Here is a 17,977-nt window from a genome sequence, read left to right as displayed (position 1 = left end):
CAGTAACAACTCATAGCTATCGAAAACACGCAGCAGCGACAGACCGTTAACAAATTAAAATAAATAAAAAACGGTAAGTGATGAAATGAAAAAAAAAAAGGAAAAAAATGAAACCTGTTGCCACCACAAAGGAAATAAGCAGCCACTAATACGCAACAAAGATAACATGACAAAATCTCTTCAACCTCTCCTCTTCTATTGGTATTTTCAGTGTTTTTTTTCATTCATTCATTCCTTTTATCCGTCTCTCTCTCTTTTCGTCACTCGTGGTATTATGCAGTTTCAAGCGCAGATGAGTAAGCGTACACAGAGATGCCGCAAAACATATCACTTTCAGTCTAACGCCACGTATCGCGAGCGGCAAAAAAGAGTGGCACTCCACATCTGCACTTCCCCTACATGCACCCCGATACGCAACTAACGACGAAAAGACACACAAGTTATATATATATATATATATATATATATTTATATATATACGAAAAAAAAAGTGAGAGAGAAATTATGGCATGTGCTTCCCCAAAAGAAACCAAGCGGTACGTTATTATAACGAGTAACCTGTTAACCCCCTCTCCTCCCCCCCCCTTCCTCATTCCTTTTTTGCGTGTGTTTCTTCTTTTATCCCATATCTCCAATTCTTCCGTCCCTTTATCTCCTTCTCTGCAGCACAACCATTTCTCTACCTTAAAAAAAAAAAGCAAAGGCAAGAGAAGAGAAGACAAAAGCGTCTCCGTGTGGCTCTTTCTTTTTCCTCTCTTTTTATCACCTTATTCCTTCACAAACAAATACAAACAAATCATACAAACAGTGCCATTAGACTGTCTAACGTCCCAACGCCTAAACCCGCCTCACAGCGCCCGAAGAACCATTGCCTGAGTGAGATTTCCTCTCCTTAAGTGTGCTGATAACCGGCTTGCTGCTTTCAAATTCGGAACGTGCGATAGAACCGGGTGGTATACCAATAAAGTGATGCGGATTTCTTTCTAGTGGCTCCAAATAGTTGTAAGCGCGCACCCTCGTTTCCTCCGTGACAAGTCCTTTTTTCAACACCTTCAACGCAATCTCTCCCATTTCAATCGACCTCGTCGAAGGTGGAACAACATTCTTCAGCACAGAATAGAGTTCCATCAGCAAAAGGATCTCACGCGTAGCCCGATCTCGGTTGTTGACGGCAAGTAAACATATGTCAACATGATCTTGAATGGAATTCGCGAAGCCACTCTTAAGCCACGCATGCAACAGGGCACTGAAAACCTCTGCAGCAGCTAATGGAGACTCCAAACACGGAGAACTCGCCAAGGAGTCAAATAGGACATTCTTGGGTGGATTGTCAGTCACTATTGTGCAATATAAGTCAATCTCGATGGATTGTTTTCGCACATCAGGATAGTCAATTAAGGCCAGTATTGGCTCAACTCCAGACTCCGCGGTATTTGCGTGAATAACCTGCAATGGACGATATCGAATGAAATCATTCTTCTCGAGGCTTGGTTCGCGCTGTGGGCCAGATGACCGCTGCTGCAATTGCATGGCTACGTCGCGCAAATATATCCTCACGGCCGATCGATCAAATGACATTACACAGTCTAGACCCTCATTTAGTAGGGTTTCGTCCAGCACCTCTCGCGCTGTATCACTGCAGATCATCTCTGTCCAATACTTGAAGATTGCTAAATCCTCGTACAGCTTCTGCCGAACAGCATTACGAAAAGCATCCATGGCCACCTGGCGGAGTTTCTCTTTCAACGTTCCCCCGCACTGCCGCTCTACGGAACAAAGAAAAGGGCCAAACAGAACTCGTTGCTTTGCCGTCTTCACAACCGTCAGACAGCGCTCCGTCCACACAACAACAACACTTATGACGTTCTCAAATGCGTTGGCGATTTCGTCAACGACCATATCAACGGTGCAGTCACACCGCGTAACGTTATGCATGTAAGTTGCCACAGTTTCCGTTGTAGCCACTTGCTTAACTGCGAAGGAGGTACTCACGGTAGAAGTAAGCGGGGTCGTAACCACAATGCTACTCTGGCGCGACGCCGCACTGCGCGGGGCGGGGATTAAACTATTGCGGGCAGCAGGGGGTGGTTGGATTGGCCTTGCCGCGACCTCCACGCCAGCTACTGAAACCGCTGCCGGAACACCCGAAACACTAAGCGGGGAGTTACCTCCACTGGAGGGACTAACAGGTCGCTGCGAATCGCCAACAGAATTTGGTGGGCGTTTGCCCTCAAACGCAGACTGGCGTGTCTGACCCGGCGGTTGTTGTTGTTGTTGTTGGCGCTGCTGTTGCGCCGCAGCGTTTTGCTCGCCTATTTTTTTTTGGAGCCGTTCAACAACGGAAAGCAGGAGCAGTCTAATACGCAGTACAGGGTGATGCTGCGACCAATGCACCATGATATCGGTAAACACTACTAGCATAGAAGAACCAAGGGGCGTGGCAAAGAACGCCGAGTCGACAATACCTAGAAGTTTAACTAACTCATCCATCTGTCCCTCCGATGGTGTGTATGGGGGCGGCATAACGAGTCCTTCTCTTCCATAGTGTCCCGCAGTTGTTGTGGTTAAAATTTGCATGATTACCTTCTCCGTAACAATGTGACGCAAGAAAAGCTGGCCAACGAACGCCACAATACCGCATGCACGGTCCCTACGCTCCTTAAAGCTCTCATCCGCACTCTGTGTATTGCGGTCCTCTCCACCTTGGTTAGCAGTCTCTATGTTTTTCTCCTCTAAGCGCTGAAACTCTTCCTGGCATCGAGAAAGGAGCTGCTGTCGCATACGAAATTCAAGGCTCTGCGACTTGTTGCCTACAATCCGTTGACCCTCTGGTACCTTGCACAACTCCACTACAAGGTCGGCGTAGAGGTTCGCGAAATGCTGCTCTCTTACAGCCTTCATGAAGAAGACATTAACAATGTTCTTCAGCATTTCATCGCTTGCCTCGGGTATTGGCAGCCGTAACAATTCATTCTTCACCTCACGATACTTAGTCGCGTCTCCGGCCACGCGATTGAGGATAGAAATCACGTGATGGTGAAGTTCCTTCCGCTCTACGTCACCAAAGAGACCGCGCTTTCTTCCTAACGTATTGGACACCGCGATGGGAGCATCCAAACGATCCTCCCACGGCTCAGGAAGCGCAGCGAGAGGTGCGGGGGGTCCAGTTCGTTGGCGTCCGTCAGGTCCGGCGACAGTAACCGATGATAAAGACGTGGAGGGAGAGGCAGACAATGCTTCCCCTGCGTTGGTCAGTTTCTCTGCGATTTCTTTGTTGATCTTCTGTAGGCAGTTCGCAATTTTTGCAGGGCAACGGTGTTTGACATCCCGGAGTCGCTGCATGGCGAGCACCGTGCCCTCTGGGTCATACGGAATACATCTCGGGATGTTGTCATTAGTTTTAGCCTCTTCTACTTCACTTCGCTCTTCAGTGATGTTTGTTGAAGGTTTAGCACTGGACTCCGTTGTTCGCATTGGCAGTTCCTCTCCCTCCGGCGTCGTGGCGTCACGTGGGGGTGCGGTCACCGCTTTGCTACCTAAAGGGGCAACTGCTTCACAATCCGAAATCGAACCACTAAACTGCGCGGCCTTCGAATCAGACGCAATGGGGTTTGTCTGTGTGCCTTGGTTGACTTTCTGAGACGTTTCTCGGGGTCCTTTACTTCCATCAGTAAGGGAGGATTTGTGGTAGCGCTCGAACTTCTCCCGCGGGGCGGTGAGAGCCTCTACAAGGGCAGAGGGCACAGTACGTACGTAGGTGGGAATGTTAAAACTGTCCCGGGAGGAAGATGTGCGCCGGAATCGTTGCACCCGGCATGCTTCAGGTGAGTCCATTTACAAAGCAATGCAAAATAGTTCCGGCAACAGGGGAAAAGGCGCCAAGTTGCTCAAATTCCTATGGCCAAAGAAAAAATATTGTGTCCTACAACTTTTCCAACCCTGAATAGAAGCAGAATGTTTCACAAACCCAAAGGAGTCAAAATAAAAATTAAAAAGAAGCCGATGATTGCCACCGTGTCAAAACACTACCATGAGATGAAGCGCAGGATGTGCAACACATAAGGCGTCAAACAGGTTGTACTGTAATGACTCTAGTGGCTGTACCACATGCAAACATGTTTATATATATATACATACATCTATATGTCGCGATGCACAAACCCAATACGTGCACATCCATGAACATGTGATCAAGCAGCACATATCGTTCATGCTTTCACTCTACACATCACTTCACTCAACCCTCCTGTGGAATCATGCCTCACAAACCTCGCCGCAGCACCGCACCGGCACCAAACTCGCTGTATTCCGCACGGGTAACCCAAAAATTTTGGAATGTCGGAAGCGATGCTAAAATGGAACCTCCGACAAACGCTGCGTCCCTTCGCTCCGTTTGCGCCTCTACGTGCACAGCCTGAGCCGTAATAGATGCGACATCATCCCGCAACCTCTCAGGGAGGCCACTTAAAAGTGAGCAACCTCCTGACAGGTGTAGCGCGCCGTACAGCAACCCCTGAAGGTCGGTATCGCATTTCCGCACCGAATCGACGAGAAGCCTATGAATACCCTGAGGGAAAGCATACGTGTGTAAGTATTCGAAATGTTCTACCCACTTGTGGTTGCTTTCGTGCTCGGTGGTTGGTGCAAGCGAGGGATCAAACAACATCTCAGATGGGACAAACCGACTCGAGCCCAGAGAAATGATCGTGCCATCCGGTAACTTGTGGTGAACCACATTTTTGTTTCTACCGGAGTAATCCTCGTTTTCTTCATTACTACTATTCATGTTTGCCTCCATCTCTACCGCCCTGCGGAAGGCGGCACTGCTGGGGCATGTCTCACAATTTTTCTCCTTTATATGTTCCCACACATCCACCCGGTGGCGGGGATGCACAACATCCGGAAGTGGCTGACCCGTGTTCATCATGTACTGCGTGCACAGTTTACCCCCATACTCCAATGCATGCACGGCATGAAACATGGGACAACCCTGAAACACAGGCACCACGTGACAGGCGTCGTATCCCATTTCCACTGATACGCCGCTGCACACACCCGAGGCATAGAGCGCGAGGGCGGGACTCGGTGCAAAATAAACGGAACACAGATTATGTTTCTCAAACAGCATCTCCGCCAACCGTTGACGGTGGGCGCGGGGAACGAGCATCTTCTCCGTTAGCAACAAAGGTGTTGGGACTTCGCTATTGCTTAGGTGTAGTATGTCATCCAAATGCTGCAGTAACAGTTCCATGGCATCCCAATTCACCTCCTTGTCTTCGATAACGCGGACGGTGTCACCTATCGCCCGCTTGTCGTATGCCTTTCGCAGGTACAACGTGCTCTCCTGCTCTCCCCCACGCAAAACGCACGTGGGCTCGTTGACACGTGGTATATCATCCCCTGCGAACCCAATGCGAGTTTTGCAAGCACCAATGTCGACGACGGCCGCGTTTCGGTGCACGACGGCCACCTCATCGGGAAGCGGAACCTTAGCGAGAATCTTAGCAGTGCCTTCCGGGATACGCATTTTTGCACGTCGATACGGACACTGTTGTACCCCTGATGTCAGTCCAAATATATCGGGCTATTTACCTTCCACTCTTTTGCCTTTGGTATTTTCCTCGTCCTTTCCTCCCTCCAAATCGCTCAGTGAGGCCAGAGTTGCCCCCTACTGTTTTTTTTTAAATGATGATTGAACATGTGCCACCAGGCGAGAAAGGGAGAAGACAGCAATGCATTGGATGCCGCCAGGCGCAAGGAGGAAAATAATAGCGAATGGTACAGATAAAGAAAAATAGGTATGTGTCACTATTAATGCGTGGTTGAAAGCGAACCTTCACACAATCCACGACGAACTGGTCAGCAAGGCGCGAGCAGCAAAGCAGACAAACTAATAGCAAGCACGGTTTGCCATCGCTAAGCGGTCCCGCGGCGACACCAGAACGGGTAGTGAAAACAGCGAAGGAAAAAGAAGAAAATGAGGAAATAAACATCAAGCGCATGGGAGGAGATGGTAAGCTGTGGGGAGCAATACTCCCCACCCATATCGCTTCAGTGGTATCTGCTTCTTTTTTTTATTCCACACAAACCCACACACAAGTGCATTATTCCTTGTCCTTCCATCACATTCCACCATTTACCCTAGGTTCAGAAATTCATGCCTCTAGAAACGGATGCAATGAATAAATGAAGGAGAGATGTGCAAACACACACCACCACCACAAACAAAGAATAAAGTCACGGCAACTATACACCTATGGAACATTCTAAGAAAAGAGAGGCGAAAAATCAGTGAACATGGGGAGAAAGCAGGCTTACCTCCCGTGCAGTGTATTCGACAAGGCGCGCTCTTGTGTTGAAAATTCACGGTAGTCCTTCCGCATCGTGCTCAAATATGGTAGCTGAAGTGGTGGCAACGGGGGGATGTAAGGGTGGACACGTTTCATGTGTTCATAATTATAGCTCTTCGTGGAGAGCCCTAGCGGGCGGTCGAGAACATCCTGTACGTATAGCGGTTTCCCAATCGCCAGAGGATCACCGCCCTGCCCCCATTCCCGCAAAGTCGAGTTCATGACGGGAGCCCTTGAAGAATCGGCACACCACTCCCTCAGCAAGAAGAGTTCAAACTTCTCATCTAGAGGAATTTCTACACTAACAGCGGCGTAGAATGCGAGGAACTCCTCAAAGCACAGCGTGGGATCATCACTATCATCATCGGCATTGTTGGCCTGCGCCTCCCGTGGAACGGTAGAGGAAAAGGTCCCCCAAACGTCTCCGTGCGTGACGGTCTCAGAGAAACGCTCGTTCAAATGATTCCGCCGTACGCGACCCTTCGCGTCTTTTGGAAGTGATGCCCATGCACGAAGAACGGCATTATGACGCCGCTGGTTAAGTCCAGTAAAGTGACGGACAAAACGCTCCGGATTGATGTAACCATCATTATCGTCATCGAAGGCCTTACAAAGGTATGCAGCGTCGCCTTCCCGCAGTTTCGTACCGTATTGTTCCATGAGCTTTACGAACTGCTTGTGAGTCACCCCTTTCCTACCAGAGGCACGCTGCTCCTCCTCCAAGCAGCGGAAGTCGCGAAGAAAATCCACCATTTGAATGGGGCCCGTAACAGGTCCGCGACCTCCACAACGTACGGCCCGCTTCACGCGGAGGAATACGCTGTCCTCGCGTGGATTGTTGTTATCGCTGTAAATCATTATGTTGGCTCTACCAACGATATGGAAAAAGGATTAGGAAGAAAAAGACGGAGACAATAGTATCAACAAATACTAGTATAAATCGCTCCCATGTGTACAGAGCAGGGAGAGGTCAGATGTTTTATAGGGGAAAAATAAAATACATGGTCAAAGCTCACTATAAGTCGCACTATCAAAGGAGAAAATGGAGCAAACATGACCTGAAGCGCCGTAAGGATCAGACGTTATAAAATTATTCCTTTATCATGGTGCATGATGCTTTCCCTGAATTGGATGGCGGCAGCCGCACGGTGAAAAGACAAAACGTTCACTGGAAAATGATCTGTGAGACCCATCCATTTTCCGGCAGCACATCCGAGCACAGGAAGTAAACGAAAACAATGATCAAAAATAAAAACAGGTGAAATGGAAAAGAACTGAACCAAAGAGTTACGCAATTCTGACAAAGTGAGCAAGAGGGAGGGGGGAAGTCCAACAACACCAGCCCCACAGGACCAATTCACATGGGAAGGTACGGAGGTAAAGGGCAGAAATGTGCACAGGAAAATACCGAAATATATGTTCAGTGGTGATACCACACTCTCGAACACAAAAGGAAAAGAGTTGCCGTGGTGCAAATTGCAACAGAGTTCAAAGCATCTGTCCCTCTATACTTTGATTACTTCAACGGCGATGCGTCGCGACTCATCATTCACGTTCCCGTGGTTGTGAAGCCAGCAAAACACCGTAACACGTGCTTTCCGAATTTTTCGACAGACTAAGCGTGACGATACTTTTCCCGTCAGTGCCACCTCTGGCAAGCCGATGGTTGTTGTGACAAAACCCCGTGAGTTCCGCACTTAAGTCACACAGCAAAATACAGTTGCTTCGTCACAGTCACCACCTACCGAACAGCAACAGCGTCCATCGTACTTGATGATGCCATCCACTCCTCCCGCAAAATACAGCACGAGTGGCCCGCAGACGTGAAAGAACCCATGGAAAACAAATGAGCTGCAGCCGTTGCCTGCTGGAAAGGTTTTGGCAAGCGGACCAAAAACAGAAATTTGTGTGCCTTAAAGGTCAAAGACAAAAATGACGGTAATCTTACAGTGAAGGAGCGTCAAAAGCTCCAACAATATGACTTCTGCGTGTGAGAACACGTGTGCTAATATATATATATATATATATGCATGCATGCGTTTGCACACACGAAACCATCCGGGTGGTCAAAAGGGGAGGATACACAGTTTTGTTCCAATTTACGCCGCAGAGGCAATTTCTGGGAAAACATAACGTTGGTACAAACACTGACGAAGCAAAATCAGCTCTACGCCGCAAAAACCTGCTAAGGGTAATTTATTCCCCCCCTTTTTTTGAACAATACGTGAAGGAGGCGAACGTGCCCTGATGCTGGCAAAGATCACGTTAACAATCGCAATGAAAACAAGACGCAGAAAGACAGTCATCGGTTCTAACTCGCGTTGTTATCCATTTAATCATCGCTAAGTTCATCGAAATCATCTGAGTAGACATTTTCTTCCTCCTTATCGCTACCGTCACTTTTACCGCCTGAGTACAATTCCCCCGGCTCAGTGGTCTCAACGTCTGCAAGCCATTCCGGTACACCAACTACCTGCTGTGGAGCACCATCGAGTTGCAACGCATCCACAGCGGCCAGAAGGGCACTTCTTGCGTTGTCTTCCGCTAGTGCCAAAGTCCTACCCGTTGCCTCAACTCCGCCTAGTCGCTCTTTGCGTTGTTTTTGCCTTCTGCGCCTTTTCTTTCTTTTCTTTTGGTCCACACTTTCATCCTCATCCTCATAGCTCCATTCTCCCTTCAACGGTGGTTCCTCCTCCTGCATTATACGTTGCTCCATCTCCTTGCTAAAAAGGCCGTCAGATGCGCTGCGAGACACCGATTCAGTAATGGTTGGATCATCACCATTAACCGCAAGTGTCTCCGCAGCGGCCATATCGTGCAGTAACTGCCATAAACTGTTGCTCAAAGCAGTAAAGCTTGTGGGATCTGTGGTATTCATAAGAAGACGCACCTGCGACAACACGGCGTAGCGACGGACCTTTTTTTCTCGCAAGGCGGCCACGCGGCGCTCCTGCTGTTCAACCTCACGCCGAAGCCTCTCAATAGACATAATAACAACGAAGTTTCTCTTATCAGCACATGTTAATTGATCGCAAGACATTGAAGGAAGTTAAGAATAGACGATAAAGAAAAGGGAACGGAAGAGTTAAAAACATGAAAAAGTTTATAGGGGCCATTCTCCCAACAAGGAACAGTGGCACTCGTTCGGGTAATCAAAGCGACAACGAATGTCTCAATATGAAACAAAAACAAGTTAACAGGCAAAGGTGAGTAATGACGACCTATTCGAACACTCCCCATGTGCTACGAAGAAAATTCCTCTAAATATTTGCGCAACAAATGGTGGGTAGCACAAGAATAAAAAAAGAAAATAAAACGATACATTTATTACTTCCCCTAGTGGGAAGAATTTCGACGAAGAAAAAGAAAGGGAAGGAAGTGTGACAGGCAATCGGATCAAATAAGGTTCCTCCTCCCATGTATATATATACACATACACGCACCAGATACATGCCGAAACTTTCCACTTACACGCAACTAACGCTCTCCACGACGAAAGATAAAAACTACAGGAATGTAGAGAGTAAGAGATACAACAGCATAAGCACACTCTCACAAACGAACCACCGACATCATACACATATTTTGAGTATTCAGTAGCATGTTGCGAACCTACACCGTCATCCCTACTATCCTTTTTTCCTGTCCGCTTTAACATCACTTCGCCATAAACAGAAGGTATTGCAACAGCGGCCGGCACCGTAAATGATGACCGGTAGTAAAAAGCAGCAACATCTCTTCGGCAGTTCCACAACGTTCCACCAGGGGGGCCCGGTATACAAATATGCTTGCAGCGACTATGGGCAAAAGCCACAGAGCACACGGCGCTGGAAGCAACCTTTGAGAACCCCTCGAACGACCACACGCACACATCGGCAAACTTAAAGATGTGTGACCACTGAATACCTCTTCGATGTGATAAGAGAGGACAAGATCCCACAGGTTTAGCAGCTCATTCGGTTCAAGCACATCCGCAAAGGCTGTCATCATCCACCGAAGTGCCAGCCGCAGTGGCGGGTACCGAAGAGCACGCGTTGCATGCAGACACGCAGGCGCGGCAAAGCGTACAACCAAAGACTCGAATATCCAACAGCATTGCGCCAGCTCCGGAGTGGGGCCTTGCAGGCGACACCACAGTTGCCCAAAAAGCGCTACGACGAGACTATATTGCTCCGTCGTGTCGCCTGTAATGTAGCAAATAGGTGCAATGAGCAACGTGCACTTCTCAACGGGAAAAAATCCCGAGGGGAGAAGGTGCTGTGTTTTTGTTTGCTGATGCTGCTGTTGGGTGCGCTGTTGTCCCGCGTCAGCCGACGGCACGTCCGCGTGAAGAAGGTAAACCAAATATGATTCAATTTGCTCCGGTGGTCGCCCCAATTGTGCCAGAGTAGACTTCAGATGCACATCGGACACATCCTTGTCCACAATTAATGTGGTTCCAAGCGCCTCCGTTTCGTCCAAGAAGATGAAGTACCTGTCGCTGTCACCCACGCTTTGCATGTTGTCTACTTTCACAACAGCTTGTAGTACCTTAACGGTAACTTCCATTCCCTTCACAGCGTATTTGTGGTGTACGCGCCGCCTCATGCTCTCAAGATTTCGAGACGTTCCGAAAGAGACGCACCTTCCAATGACATCTCCACAGTTGCTACCATGCAATTCCCCGGGCGCATTGTTTGTTGAGCCACCCTCCAACACGACCAATTGCAGCTGAAGTGCTCGTGCGTAGAGCAGACGCCGCATCGACGGACTCGCACCTCTTCGCAGTGCGGCCGCCACCGATTTAGGGGTGCTACCACCAGGATTCAAGAAGTCATTCAATTGGCTGTAAGCACTGCAAGCAGCCGCACGACTCGCTGACCCGTGAGCCCGCGGGCAACCCGCTGACGGATGAAGCGCTGCGAAATATTGGCGGAGCGTAGAGAGACTCGGTGCCAGAGCTTCCTGATGCTGGACCAGCATTGCCTGAACAGGTGCGCGAAACACAGTTAACAACCCAAAGGCGTCGATACCATCGTGTAACGCCGTCGTGTCTCCCCCCAGTATTTCTGTCACGATCAACTCCTCCGTCACAGTGCTATTGAGACCAGACACCAGTGTCTCGTACAGATGTTCTACTGACCACTCCATTTCTTCGTCACTGTCAACACCGCTAATGCTGTCATCCAGGGCATTAGCATTGCTCACACCGCTCGTAGTATGGGCATCATTAGACTGTGGATGTTCCCTCACCGGCAATTCTTTCTTCAGCCCCTGCACACGCGAGGAAAGAATACGCATCCACCGGCGGCGTGCCTCAGCAAGTATTCTGTGCAACACCAAGCAACATGGTTCGTTGAGAACACCGCCGTCAGATGACGTTCCCATTGTATCTCCTTTTTTATTCTCTTCAGCAAGTTGCCTCAGGCGCTGGTGTCTCGACTTTAGGTCTAGGTTCTGTTTGTGAATTATCAGAGAGAGGGCAGTTCGTACCTCTTCGCTTGATAACTGGGATATAGGTGCCTGCTCGTCGAAGCCATGTCCTGTTATGTTGGCACGGGATGGACTTGCACTGTCACGGTTAGTGCTCTCACCTCTACACGATCTCGAGACACCCGATTCAGTGTGCGCTGAGAGATTGCACAGTTCACGGTGCAGAGTCCTTAGAAGTTGGTCACTCGCACCACTGATCTCGCTCAAAACAAACGACCGCCTGTCGCTGCCCTGGGATCGGGGAGGGAGGTGCACCGAGCTCGAAAGCCCGGCTGATGAAGGCGTTGGAAAACTTCGCATGTTCCCCCGGGTCGGCGCGCGTCCGTCTGAGAAGGCAAAGGGAGGTGGTCCAGCCAAATGAAGGGGCACATTGGAAGACGGGTTTTTCGACCCATAGGTTTTTGTCATCATATCGCCGACTCGATGAGTAAAAGAGAAGTGAACAGCCCGTTAACGACACTATCAAGATAATGATATGTATATGTACGTGAGTATTGATGAAATTGCTTATTTGATTAGGCCTCTTTGTTATTAAAACACAGGCGCAAGTATATGCTTCGAGGAAGAGACGATAACAAAAAAGTGTGGGAATCCACACTTGTTCGTCACTCTACTAAATCTCTGCAAATCTACAAAGGGAGGAAAACTTTCTTCCTTAATGCAATACTAAGAAGGTAAGAAAGGAAACAGCATGCACTTGGTTAAGAACAAAGGAACAAAAATATGCCCAAAGTTGAACAAGTTAAGTGAGGTTTTGCTTGAGAAGCTGCGTCCGTTAACACAACACGCACCAGACCCTCCCCATGATCATAATACGACAGCTAATCCCATAAATCATGAACGGGCACTACGTGAGGGTGCAGAAATACACGAAGGGAGGCTACTCTTATCCACACTCCTTTTTTACACCGCTCAACCCCCACGCACACACACACACACACACACACATTCACTGCTTTGTAACACTACTGGCAAAGCTATGCTCAATGAGACTCACAGAGTGTATTGCTTATACGCGCGGAGCTGGGGTGAACTACCTCTTAGCCGCATCCTCTAAGAGAAACGCAGCCGTGAGCGACGCTGCAATGCCCAAGTAGTTTATACCAACGGTTAGGCTCCGCCGGGCGTAGCTCTACAACGAGACTATAACGTTTGGAGTCCACATGGTCGGCCCAGTCGGAGCGCACGCGGTGCAGCACGGCGGGAATCGCACCTCTTGATAGGAGCCCTGTCATGTTCCCCGCCAATACCATGGTGTCGGCAGTATCCACCGGCAGTTGTGGAGGAAACCAGTCGGGTTGCAGCAATGTATTTTCATCATTACCATGGCTTCTGCATGGATATTTGCCAAATTCCAACCCCCCAGCAGAAGCTTTCAAAAGCGCAGTGCAAATTCCAGGATCGTAATGAGGTCTACACCCAACACCAGCGTCGTACCGCCATATTCGAAAGACAGAACGTCGTCCAATGTCCTTGAGAAGGTCCTCACCCGCCCAAGATTGCATGGACGGTTGCTGTGCTATACCGTAAGCAAAATCCATTGCCGCAGCCTCGAGACCTTGAGCAACTAGTAGCAGTGCCGAGGGAATTTCATGCTTTGCACCGGTCCGCATGCGAAGCAGTGGGACTGACAGTTCCATCTTAGAGCGCATTGGCACTTGACCATCGTTACGCCAACTCACGCGGAAAAGAGATGGTGCCTTGTCAAATAGTTGAGACTCCTGGAGCGTTGCATACGCCGCGGCAACCTCCTCAGGAGCGAAGAGTTTGCGGAACAATGAGGAGGCGGACGTCGTTAACAAAGGTACACGTGCACACACCGCGCACAAACACTTCCTTTTTCTACCTCACGCCGCACTGTATATGCCCTACTGCAATTGCAAGATGCAGCCGCTGCGCATATGACAACAGTTCCAAGCAACACCAAAAGTAAAAAGAGGCAAACGACTCGTGTATTACCCGTACTGTGGCCGTCGAGGACAATTTTTTCCCCTCGGTGGGAATTCATCTATTTTCCACAAACCCACAAAACAGTACATTTTTTAAAAAAAAACTGCTTTTACACGACAAAGTTGCAGCCTGTTGAGCCCCCAGCCCCCAGCAGGGGGGGGGGGGTGGGTTGGACTCGCCCACAGGTAGAGGCACAAACACGTGCACAAAAGCAAATATTTATTCATGTACAACGGGGGAGGGAATCACAAGTAAAGCGGAACAATATCAGCAATGGGAGATAACGTTCCACTACTCAAAAACAGAGTGGAACATGTTGTTCCGCCGACAAACATATGGACCGTGTTCGTCATACTCCTGCTTTGTCTTCGCCACCGCTGCAAAGTCTGGGCTCATCCCAAGCATACTTCCACCGTACCACACTGCATACCGCTGCCGCTCATGCGCCACCACATTGACATCATATGTAATTTGCTTACTGGGGTCCCCAAGAGCCTTTGTGAATTTCTTTGCGCGACGACTCACGAGTGCACGCAGATCCTTCTGTAGCCGTTTGTCGAATTTGGGAAACATCGTCGTCCCACCTGAAAGTACAACGTTGCGATAAAGCGGCCGCCTACAGTCAATTGGACAGGACCAAATGGCCTTGTCAATAACATCGGGGAGCGGCAACGTCCACTCTCTGCTAAATATGTCTGGGCTGAAGAACATCTCGGGTCCGAGAAACTTCTCGTAGCCGACATCTACCGTATATGACTCCCCTGTCTTCCTGTTCACCGCGTGGTGCTTAGTAATGTGATTTGGAAGGTCACTATCATACGTCTCAAATTCCCGTGCTATGTTGCGTGCGATGTAGCAGTACTTCTCCTTTATGTGTTGGGCTAAGTATAGCGCATCGTCAGCTGGCACCGGCTCGCCCCGCTCGCGCAACCACTCGAGCACAAAGTTCGTGATGTCCCGCCCCGCAAGTGGGATATGTTGGATAGCGTTATGCATTACAAAACCATCGACAATAGGCACGATGTGCGTCACGCCATCGCCAGAATCCACAACAACACCCGTGTTTTCCCCCACAAGACCCAATTGTTGCGCCTTTCCTGACGTCCACGACGCTCGCAACGCTAGCGCACCCTGCACCGCAATGTGCAACTGCTTCACACCAAAGGTTTCGAACATAACTTCCGCCGTATGTTCGCGGTTCTCTGGGGGATTTGCAGGGGGTTCAGTGAGTATGAAGCCATGTTCTTCAGGATCTACGCGGAGGTATTTGTATACGCAGTGCTGCCATATCCGCTCCATCTTGTCCCAGTCCTCAACAATACCGTGCTTAATCGGATGATAAAGGTTACAAGAGCTAGAGTGAGCAAGTGCCTCATCTCCAACGTAAAAGTCGAGATCACTAAAAACATCATGGGACCGGCGGCGTGACGCTTCATTATCCGCATAAGCTGTTGGGATTATATATGTCGGCTCCTCGTTTCCAGCGTAGCCCATCTTTGTGTAGCCTGTCCCATTGTCGATTACAACTACCGGGTAGGCCATGCCGGCACGCAATCCTAATGTGTTAGCTGGCCGCCGATTTTTTTTTTTTAACCACTCCACTCCACTTCACTCTGCTATCCTTTTCCTTTTCTATATGATACTATGAACACAGCCCAGTGAGAGCGGACACAACAGCTGACTCACTGTTTACATAGGGCAGAACCAGTACGCCAATAAAAAACACATGCAAAGCCCGAAACAGGCACATGTACGCAAGAAGTACACACTGGGAAGTAATATTACAACTCGTATTCAACCCAGTAGTAGAAACAAAAATAATGAATGTATGAACCAATATAAGAAACGTATGGTGAGCTGAGATGGTACCTGGCAAGGTAGAGTTAATGTGCGGACGAGCACATCCACCCACCTAACTCCTTCACGCTCCATCACTTGAGTAATCCATTATCTTCACACTGGAGTTTGTCAAATGCTGAATTCGACAGATTACTTCAAACGCACCCCGTTTCATCTGGTGAGCAAGGTCTTCAACTGCCTCTACTTTGTCCCCACCGGTGAGGATGCGGTAAAGATGAACCAGTATCAACTCATCCTCCTCTATCGTGAAGGGACGCTCACTGTGAAACGGTCGCCCAGCCTTGTGATAATCTGTGTTACTGCAAAACGCGCAGCGTCCACCAACGCACTTTGTGCTACCAATACCAGTGCAAGTGCCGCCCACACTAGCCACACCGTCGATAAGAGAAAGGTTGGTATGGCTGCGCCATGGAAACCCACTGGCCGTTAAGGATTCGAAACTTACGTCTGTTCCATCAGCCTTCCGCAAAACGCACTGCTGATAATCCGCCTCGGACTCCGTCAGTCCGACGGGCTGTGGCACCGTCGTTGGATCGAGCGGCCAGTTCTCCTCGTTGACACTGTGCAAAACAATATCAGTATAAGCCTCCTGCGAGCGGTCAAAGAGAGTGAAGGTATCGTCGCGAGTATATGTCAGTACCCACAGCGATATCCTCTTGGAGAGTGGTTTGAGCTCCACACTGCGGGCAACAAGACCTTGATCATGTGCAATCATAACAATGCGAAAGTCAAGAGAGGGGTTTCGCGCCGCGATGGCGGCCTCAACTGCGGGCATGAGATGAACCTCCTCCAGAGGATCGCGGGAAACTATAGAGCGAAAGAAGGTGACCGGCATATCTGGTTTATCAATGATGTTGTTCCAACGAGCCATCTTGCGACTGAACTGGGCCTTTATTTTGGGATCGTTAAGGTCGAAGTGAGCAAAGGCTGTATGCAGTCCGCGAAATAAAACCCAAATGCCAACGCATTCAGGTTTATATGGAGGCGGCTCCGGTGGGTAAAAGCCGCACGAGAAACCGTTCTGGATGAAATGTAAAATACCATCGAGGGTACACCGGCTAAAGTCAAAAGGATAGGCCTCAGTGCGTAGCCCCACCTTCCCGAGCAACAACGCAGGGCCGCACCATCCGCCCATAGATATGTACTTTCGGGGTAGCCGAACGCCGCTAAAATCAATAGAACGCAGAAGCTTACAGCGCTGCATCCAATTGTTGGGTGCAAACAGTAACGTGACAAACTGCTATATTAGCCCCAGTGCGGTTGAAGGGTAAGCTCCCTCAGGAAGAAGAACTCACGCCCACAACACGTGAGAAAGAAACCAAAACTCGTGCACGGATGGAGAACAGACAGCAAACGTGTGCGCTGCCACACACACACACACACACACCTCCAACTCTGCCTAAGCAGCAACTTCCTCTACTAACAGCGCGGAAATAAGCAAACGCCTATCCCATTAGAACAAATCCAGTCGCGATGGAAGCGAGACGTTCGAGGTGGAGAAGAAGTGAAAAGGAAAGGAAATAGAAAAAATGTTCGTACAAATCAGTTAGACGAATTGCATTACTCCACCTCAGAAGTAAGCAACCTCGATAATAACGGAAGGGAATAACGATTATCACCACATTACGAGACCATCACGTGTATTAATTACTTGTTTTTTTCTTTTTTATCAACTTAATCAAATGCATAGGTAGGCCCTTACAACGTACGAGGTGATCCTCACAACATTACGTTTCAGCTAAATTCATACGGGCGCAAAAATTCTTTGTTCGCTCATTCACTTTGGTTTACCCGCTCCTTAAATATATACACACACAGACGCTCACACATTTACCTCCCTGTGTGAAGAATACCTGTACGTTGCCCACCTCCGAATGCACTGGTTTCTTTTCTTCGTACCATATCATTTTTTTTCTTTTTAAAAAACGCCACATCTCATCACAACAATTTAAGAATCACGAAGAGACAGCAAAAGGCCATCGATTTCTCTTAAACGTCAAAACAAAGGGACGAAGTCAGAGCGACGTAAACGAAACAAAAAATAATAGGAAGAAGAATCGTAAATAAGGGAATTGGGGTGATGTGCTGGTGCACCAGAAATGCATGGAGACCAAAGTAATGGTCCATTACATTAGTCCTCAGCACCAGCACGCCGTGGTAATGACACGCATTCCATTATCCAGTTTCCGCTACGACATGTCCCTAGGCAGTGCAAGGCGGCCGACGTAAGTGCTCCCGTCCTCTCACTCACAACTTTTTAATCGTGACCTCATTTCACCCTCAGCGGCATGTTTCATCGTCTGCGTTTGAATGTGCATGCACTTGAATAGAACGACCGTTGCTTT

The 17,977-nt window shown here is 48.9% G+C and overlaps 15 protein-coding genes across 15 annotated transcripts, besides 5 other annotated features; 3 read left to right on the top strand and 12 right to left on the bottom strand.

Moving 5' to 3' along the window:
- Positions 1-166: 166 nt before the first annotated feature.
- Tb09.v1.0210 (hypothetical protein, unlikely) lies at positions 167-421 on the top strand (the record flags this gene model as incomplete). The annotated part of the gene is made up of 1 exon (XM_798763.1): positions 167-421. The coding sequence occupies one exon, from the start codon at positions 167-169 to the stop codon at positions 419-421; it is 255 nt and encodes an 84-aa protein (XP_803856.1).
- Positions 422-441: 20 nt separating this feature from the next.
- Positions 442-479: a microsatellite.
- A 358-nt stretch (positions 480-837) lies between these two features.
- Tb09.160.3980 (hypothetical protein, conserved) lies at positions 838-3,474 on the bottom strand (the record flags this gene model as incomplete). The annotated part of the gene is made up of 1 exon (XM_798762.1): positions 838-3,474. One exon carries the CDS (start codon positions 3,472-3,474, stop codon positions 838-840), a length of 2,637 nt encoding a protein of 878 aa, XP_803855.1.
- Positions 2,262-2,292: a microsatellite.
- Positions 3,475-3,897: 423 nt separating the features above from the next.
- On the top strand, positions 3,898-4,062 carry Tb09.160.3970 (hypothetical protein, unlikely; the record flags this gene model as incomplete). Its single annotated transcript, XM_798761.1, has 1 exon — positions 3,898-4,062. One exon carries the CDS (start codon positions 3,898-3,900, stop codon positions 4,060-4,062), a length of 165 nt encoding a protein of 54 aa, XP_803854.1.
- A 199-nt stretch (positions 4,063-4,261) lies between these two features.
- Positions 4,262-5,527, bottom strand: Tb09.160.3960 (actin, putative; the record flags this gene model as incomplete). Its single annotated transcript, XM_798760.1, has 1 exon — positions 4,262-5,527. The coding sequence occupies one exon, from the start codon at positions 5,525-5,527 to the stop codon at positions 4,262-4,264; it is 1,266 nt and encodes a 421-aa protein (XP_803853.1).
- A 465-nt stretch (positions 5,528-5,992) lies between these two features.
- Tb09.160.3950 (hypothetical protein, unlikely) lies at positions 5,993-6,136 on the bottom strand (the record flags this gene model as incomplete). Its single annotated transcript, XM_798759.1, has 1 exon — positions 5,993-6,136. One exon carries the CDS (start codon positions 6,134-6,136, stop codon positions 5,993-5,995), a length of 144 nt encoding a protein of 47 aa, XP_803852.1.
- Positions 6,137-6,163: 27 nt separating this feature from the next.
- Positions 6,164-6,265, bottom strand: Tb09.160.3940 (hypothetical protein, unlikely; the record flags this gene model as incomplete). The annotated part of the gene is made up of 1 exon (XM_024642659.1): positions 6,164-6,265. One exon carries the CDS (start codon positions 6,263-6,265, stop codon positions 6,164-6,166), a length of 102 nt encoding a protein of 33 aa, XP_024498446.1.
- Positions 6,266-6,314: 49 nt separating this feature from the next.
- Tb09.160.3930 (hypothetical protein, conserved) lies at positions 6,315-7,208 on the bottom strand (the record flags this gene model as incomplete). Its single annotated transcript, XM_798757.1, has 1 exon — positions 6,315-7,208. The coding sequence occupies one exon, from the start codon at positions 7,206-7,208 to the stop codon at positions 6,315-6,317; it is 894 nt and encodes a 297-aa protein (XP_803850.1).
- Positions 7,209-7,432: 224 nt separating this feature from the next.
- Positions 7,433-7,543, bottom strand: Tb09.160.3920 (hypothetical protein, unlikely; the record flags this gene model as incomplete). Its single annotated transcript, XM_024642658.1, has 1 exon — positions 7,433-7,543. One exon carries the CDS (start codon positions 7,541-7,543, stop codon positions 7,433-7,435), a length of 111 nt encoding a protein of 36 aa, XP_024498445.1.
- An 815-nt stretch (positions 7,544-8,358) lies between these two features.
- Positions 8,359-8,378: a microsatellite.
- Positions 8,379-8,682: 304 nt separating this feature from the next.
- Tb09.160.3910 (hypothetical protein, conserved) lies at positions 8,683-9,390 on the bottom strand (the record flags this gene model as incomplete). Its single annotated transcript, XM_798753.1, has 1 exon — positions 8,683-9,390. One exon carries the CDS (start codon positions 9,388-9,390, stop codon positions 8,683-8,685), a length of 708 nt encoding a protein of 235 aa, XP_803846.1.
- Positions 9,391-10,007: 617 nt separating this feature from the next.
- Positions 10,008-12,233, bottom strand: Tb09.160.3890 (hypothetical protein, conserved; the record flags this gene model as incomplete). The annotated part of the gene is made up of 1 exon (XM_798752.1): positions 10,008-12,233. One exon carries the CDS (start codon positions 12,231-12,233, stop codon positions 10,008-10,010), a length of 2,226 nt encoding a protein of 741 aa, XP_803845.1.
- A 509-nt stretch (positions 12,234-12,742) lies between these two features.
- Positions 12,743-12,770: a microsatellite.
- A 92-nt stretch (positions 12,771-12,862) lies between these two features.
- Tb09.160.3880 (hypothetical protein, conserved) lies at positions 12,863-13,474 on the bottom strand (the record flags this gene model as incomplete). Its single annotated transcript, XM_798751.1, has 1 exon — positions 12,863-13,474. One exon carries the CDS (start codon positions 13,472-13,474, stop codon positions 12,863-12,865), a length of 612 nt encoding a protein of 203 aa, XP_803844.1.
- A 143-nt stretch (positions 13,475-13,617) lies between these two features.
- Positions 13,618-13,830, bottom strand: Tb09.160.3870 (hypothetical protein, unlikely; the record flags this gene model as incomplete). The annotated part of the gene is made up of 1 exon (XM_798749.1): positions 13,618-13,830. The coding sequence occupies one exon, from the start codon at positions 13,828-13,830 to the stop codon at positions 13,618-13,620; it is 213 nt and encodes a 70-aa protein (XP_803842.1).
- A 233-nt stretch (positions 13,831-14,063) lies between these two features.
- Tb09.160.3850 (actin-like protein 3, putative) lies at positions 14,064-15,314 on the bottom strand (the record flags this gene model as incomplete). The annotated part of the gene is made up of 1 exon (XM_798748.1): positions 14,064-15,314. One exon carries the CDS (start codon positions 15,312-15,314, stop codon positions 14,064-14,066), a length of 1,251 nt encoding a protein of 416 aa, XP_803841.1.
- A 184-nt stretch (positions 15,315-15,498) lies between these two features.
- Tb09.160.3840 (hypothetical protein, unlikely) lies at positions 15,499-15,633 on the top strand (the record flags this gene model as incomplete). The annotated part of the gene is made up of 1 exon (XM_024642657.1): positions 15,499-15,633. One exon carries the CDS (start codon positions 15,499-15,501, stop codon positions 15,631-15,633), a length of 135 nt encoding a protein of 44 aa, XP_024498444.1.
- A 60-nt stretch (positions 15,634-15,693) lies between these two features.
- Positions 15,694-16,836, bottom strand: Tb09.160.3830 (hypothetical protein, conserved; the record flags this gene model as incomplete). The annotated part of the gene is made up of 1 exon (XM_798746.1): positions 15,694-16,836. One exon carries the CDS (start codon positions 16,834-16,836, stop codon positions 15,694-15,696), a length of 1,143 nt encoding a protein of 380 aa, XP_803839.1.
- A 162-nt stretch (positions 16,837-16,998) lies between these two features.
- Positions 16,999-17,019: a microsatellite.
- Positions 17,020-17,977: the final 958 nt, after the last annotated feature.

Source organism: Trypanosoma brucei, chromosome 9 (assembly GCF_000002445.2).
Source record: "Trypanosoma brucei brucei TREU927 chromosome 9, whole genome shotgun sequence".
Taxonomy (NCBI): domain Eukaryota; phylum Euglenozoa; class Kinetoplastea; order Trypanosomatida; family Trypanosomatidae; genus Trypanosoma; species Trypanosoma brucei.
Note: the sequence above shows the minus strand (reverse complement) of the source record. Positions and strands in the feature narration are given on the sequence as shown.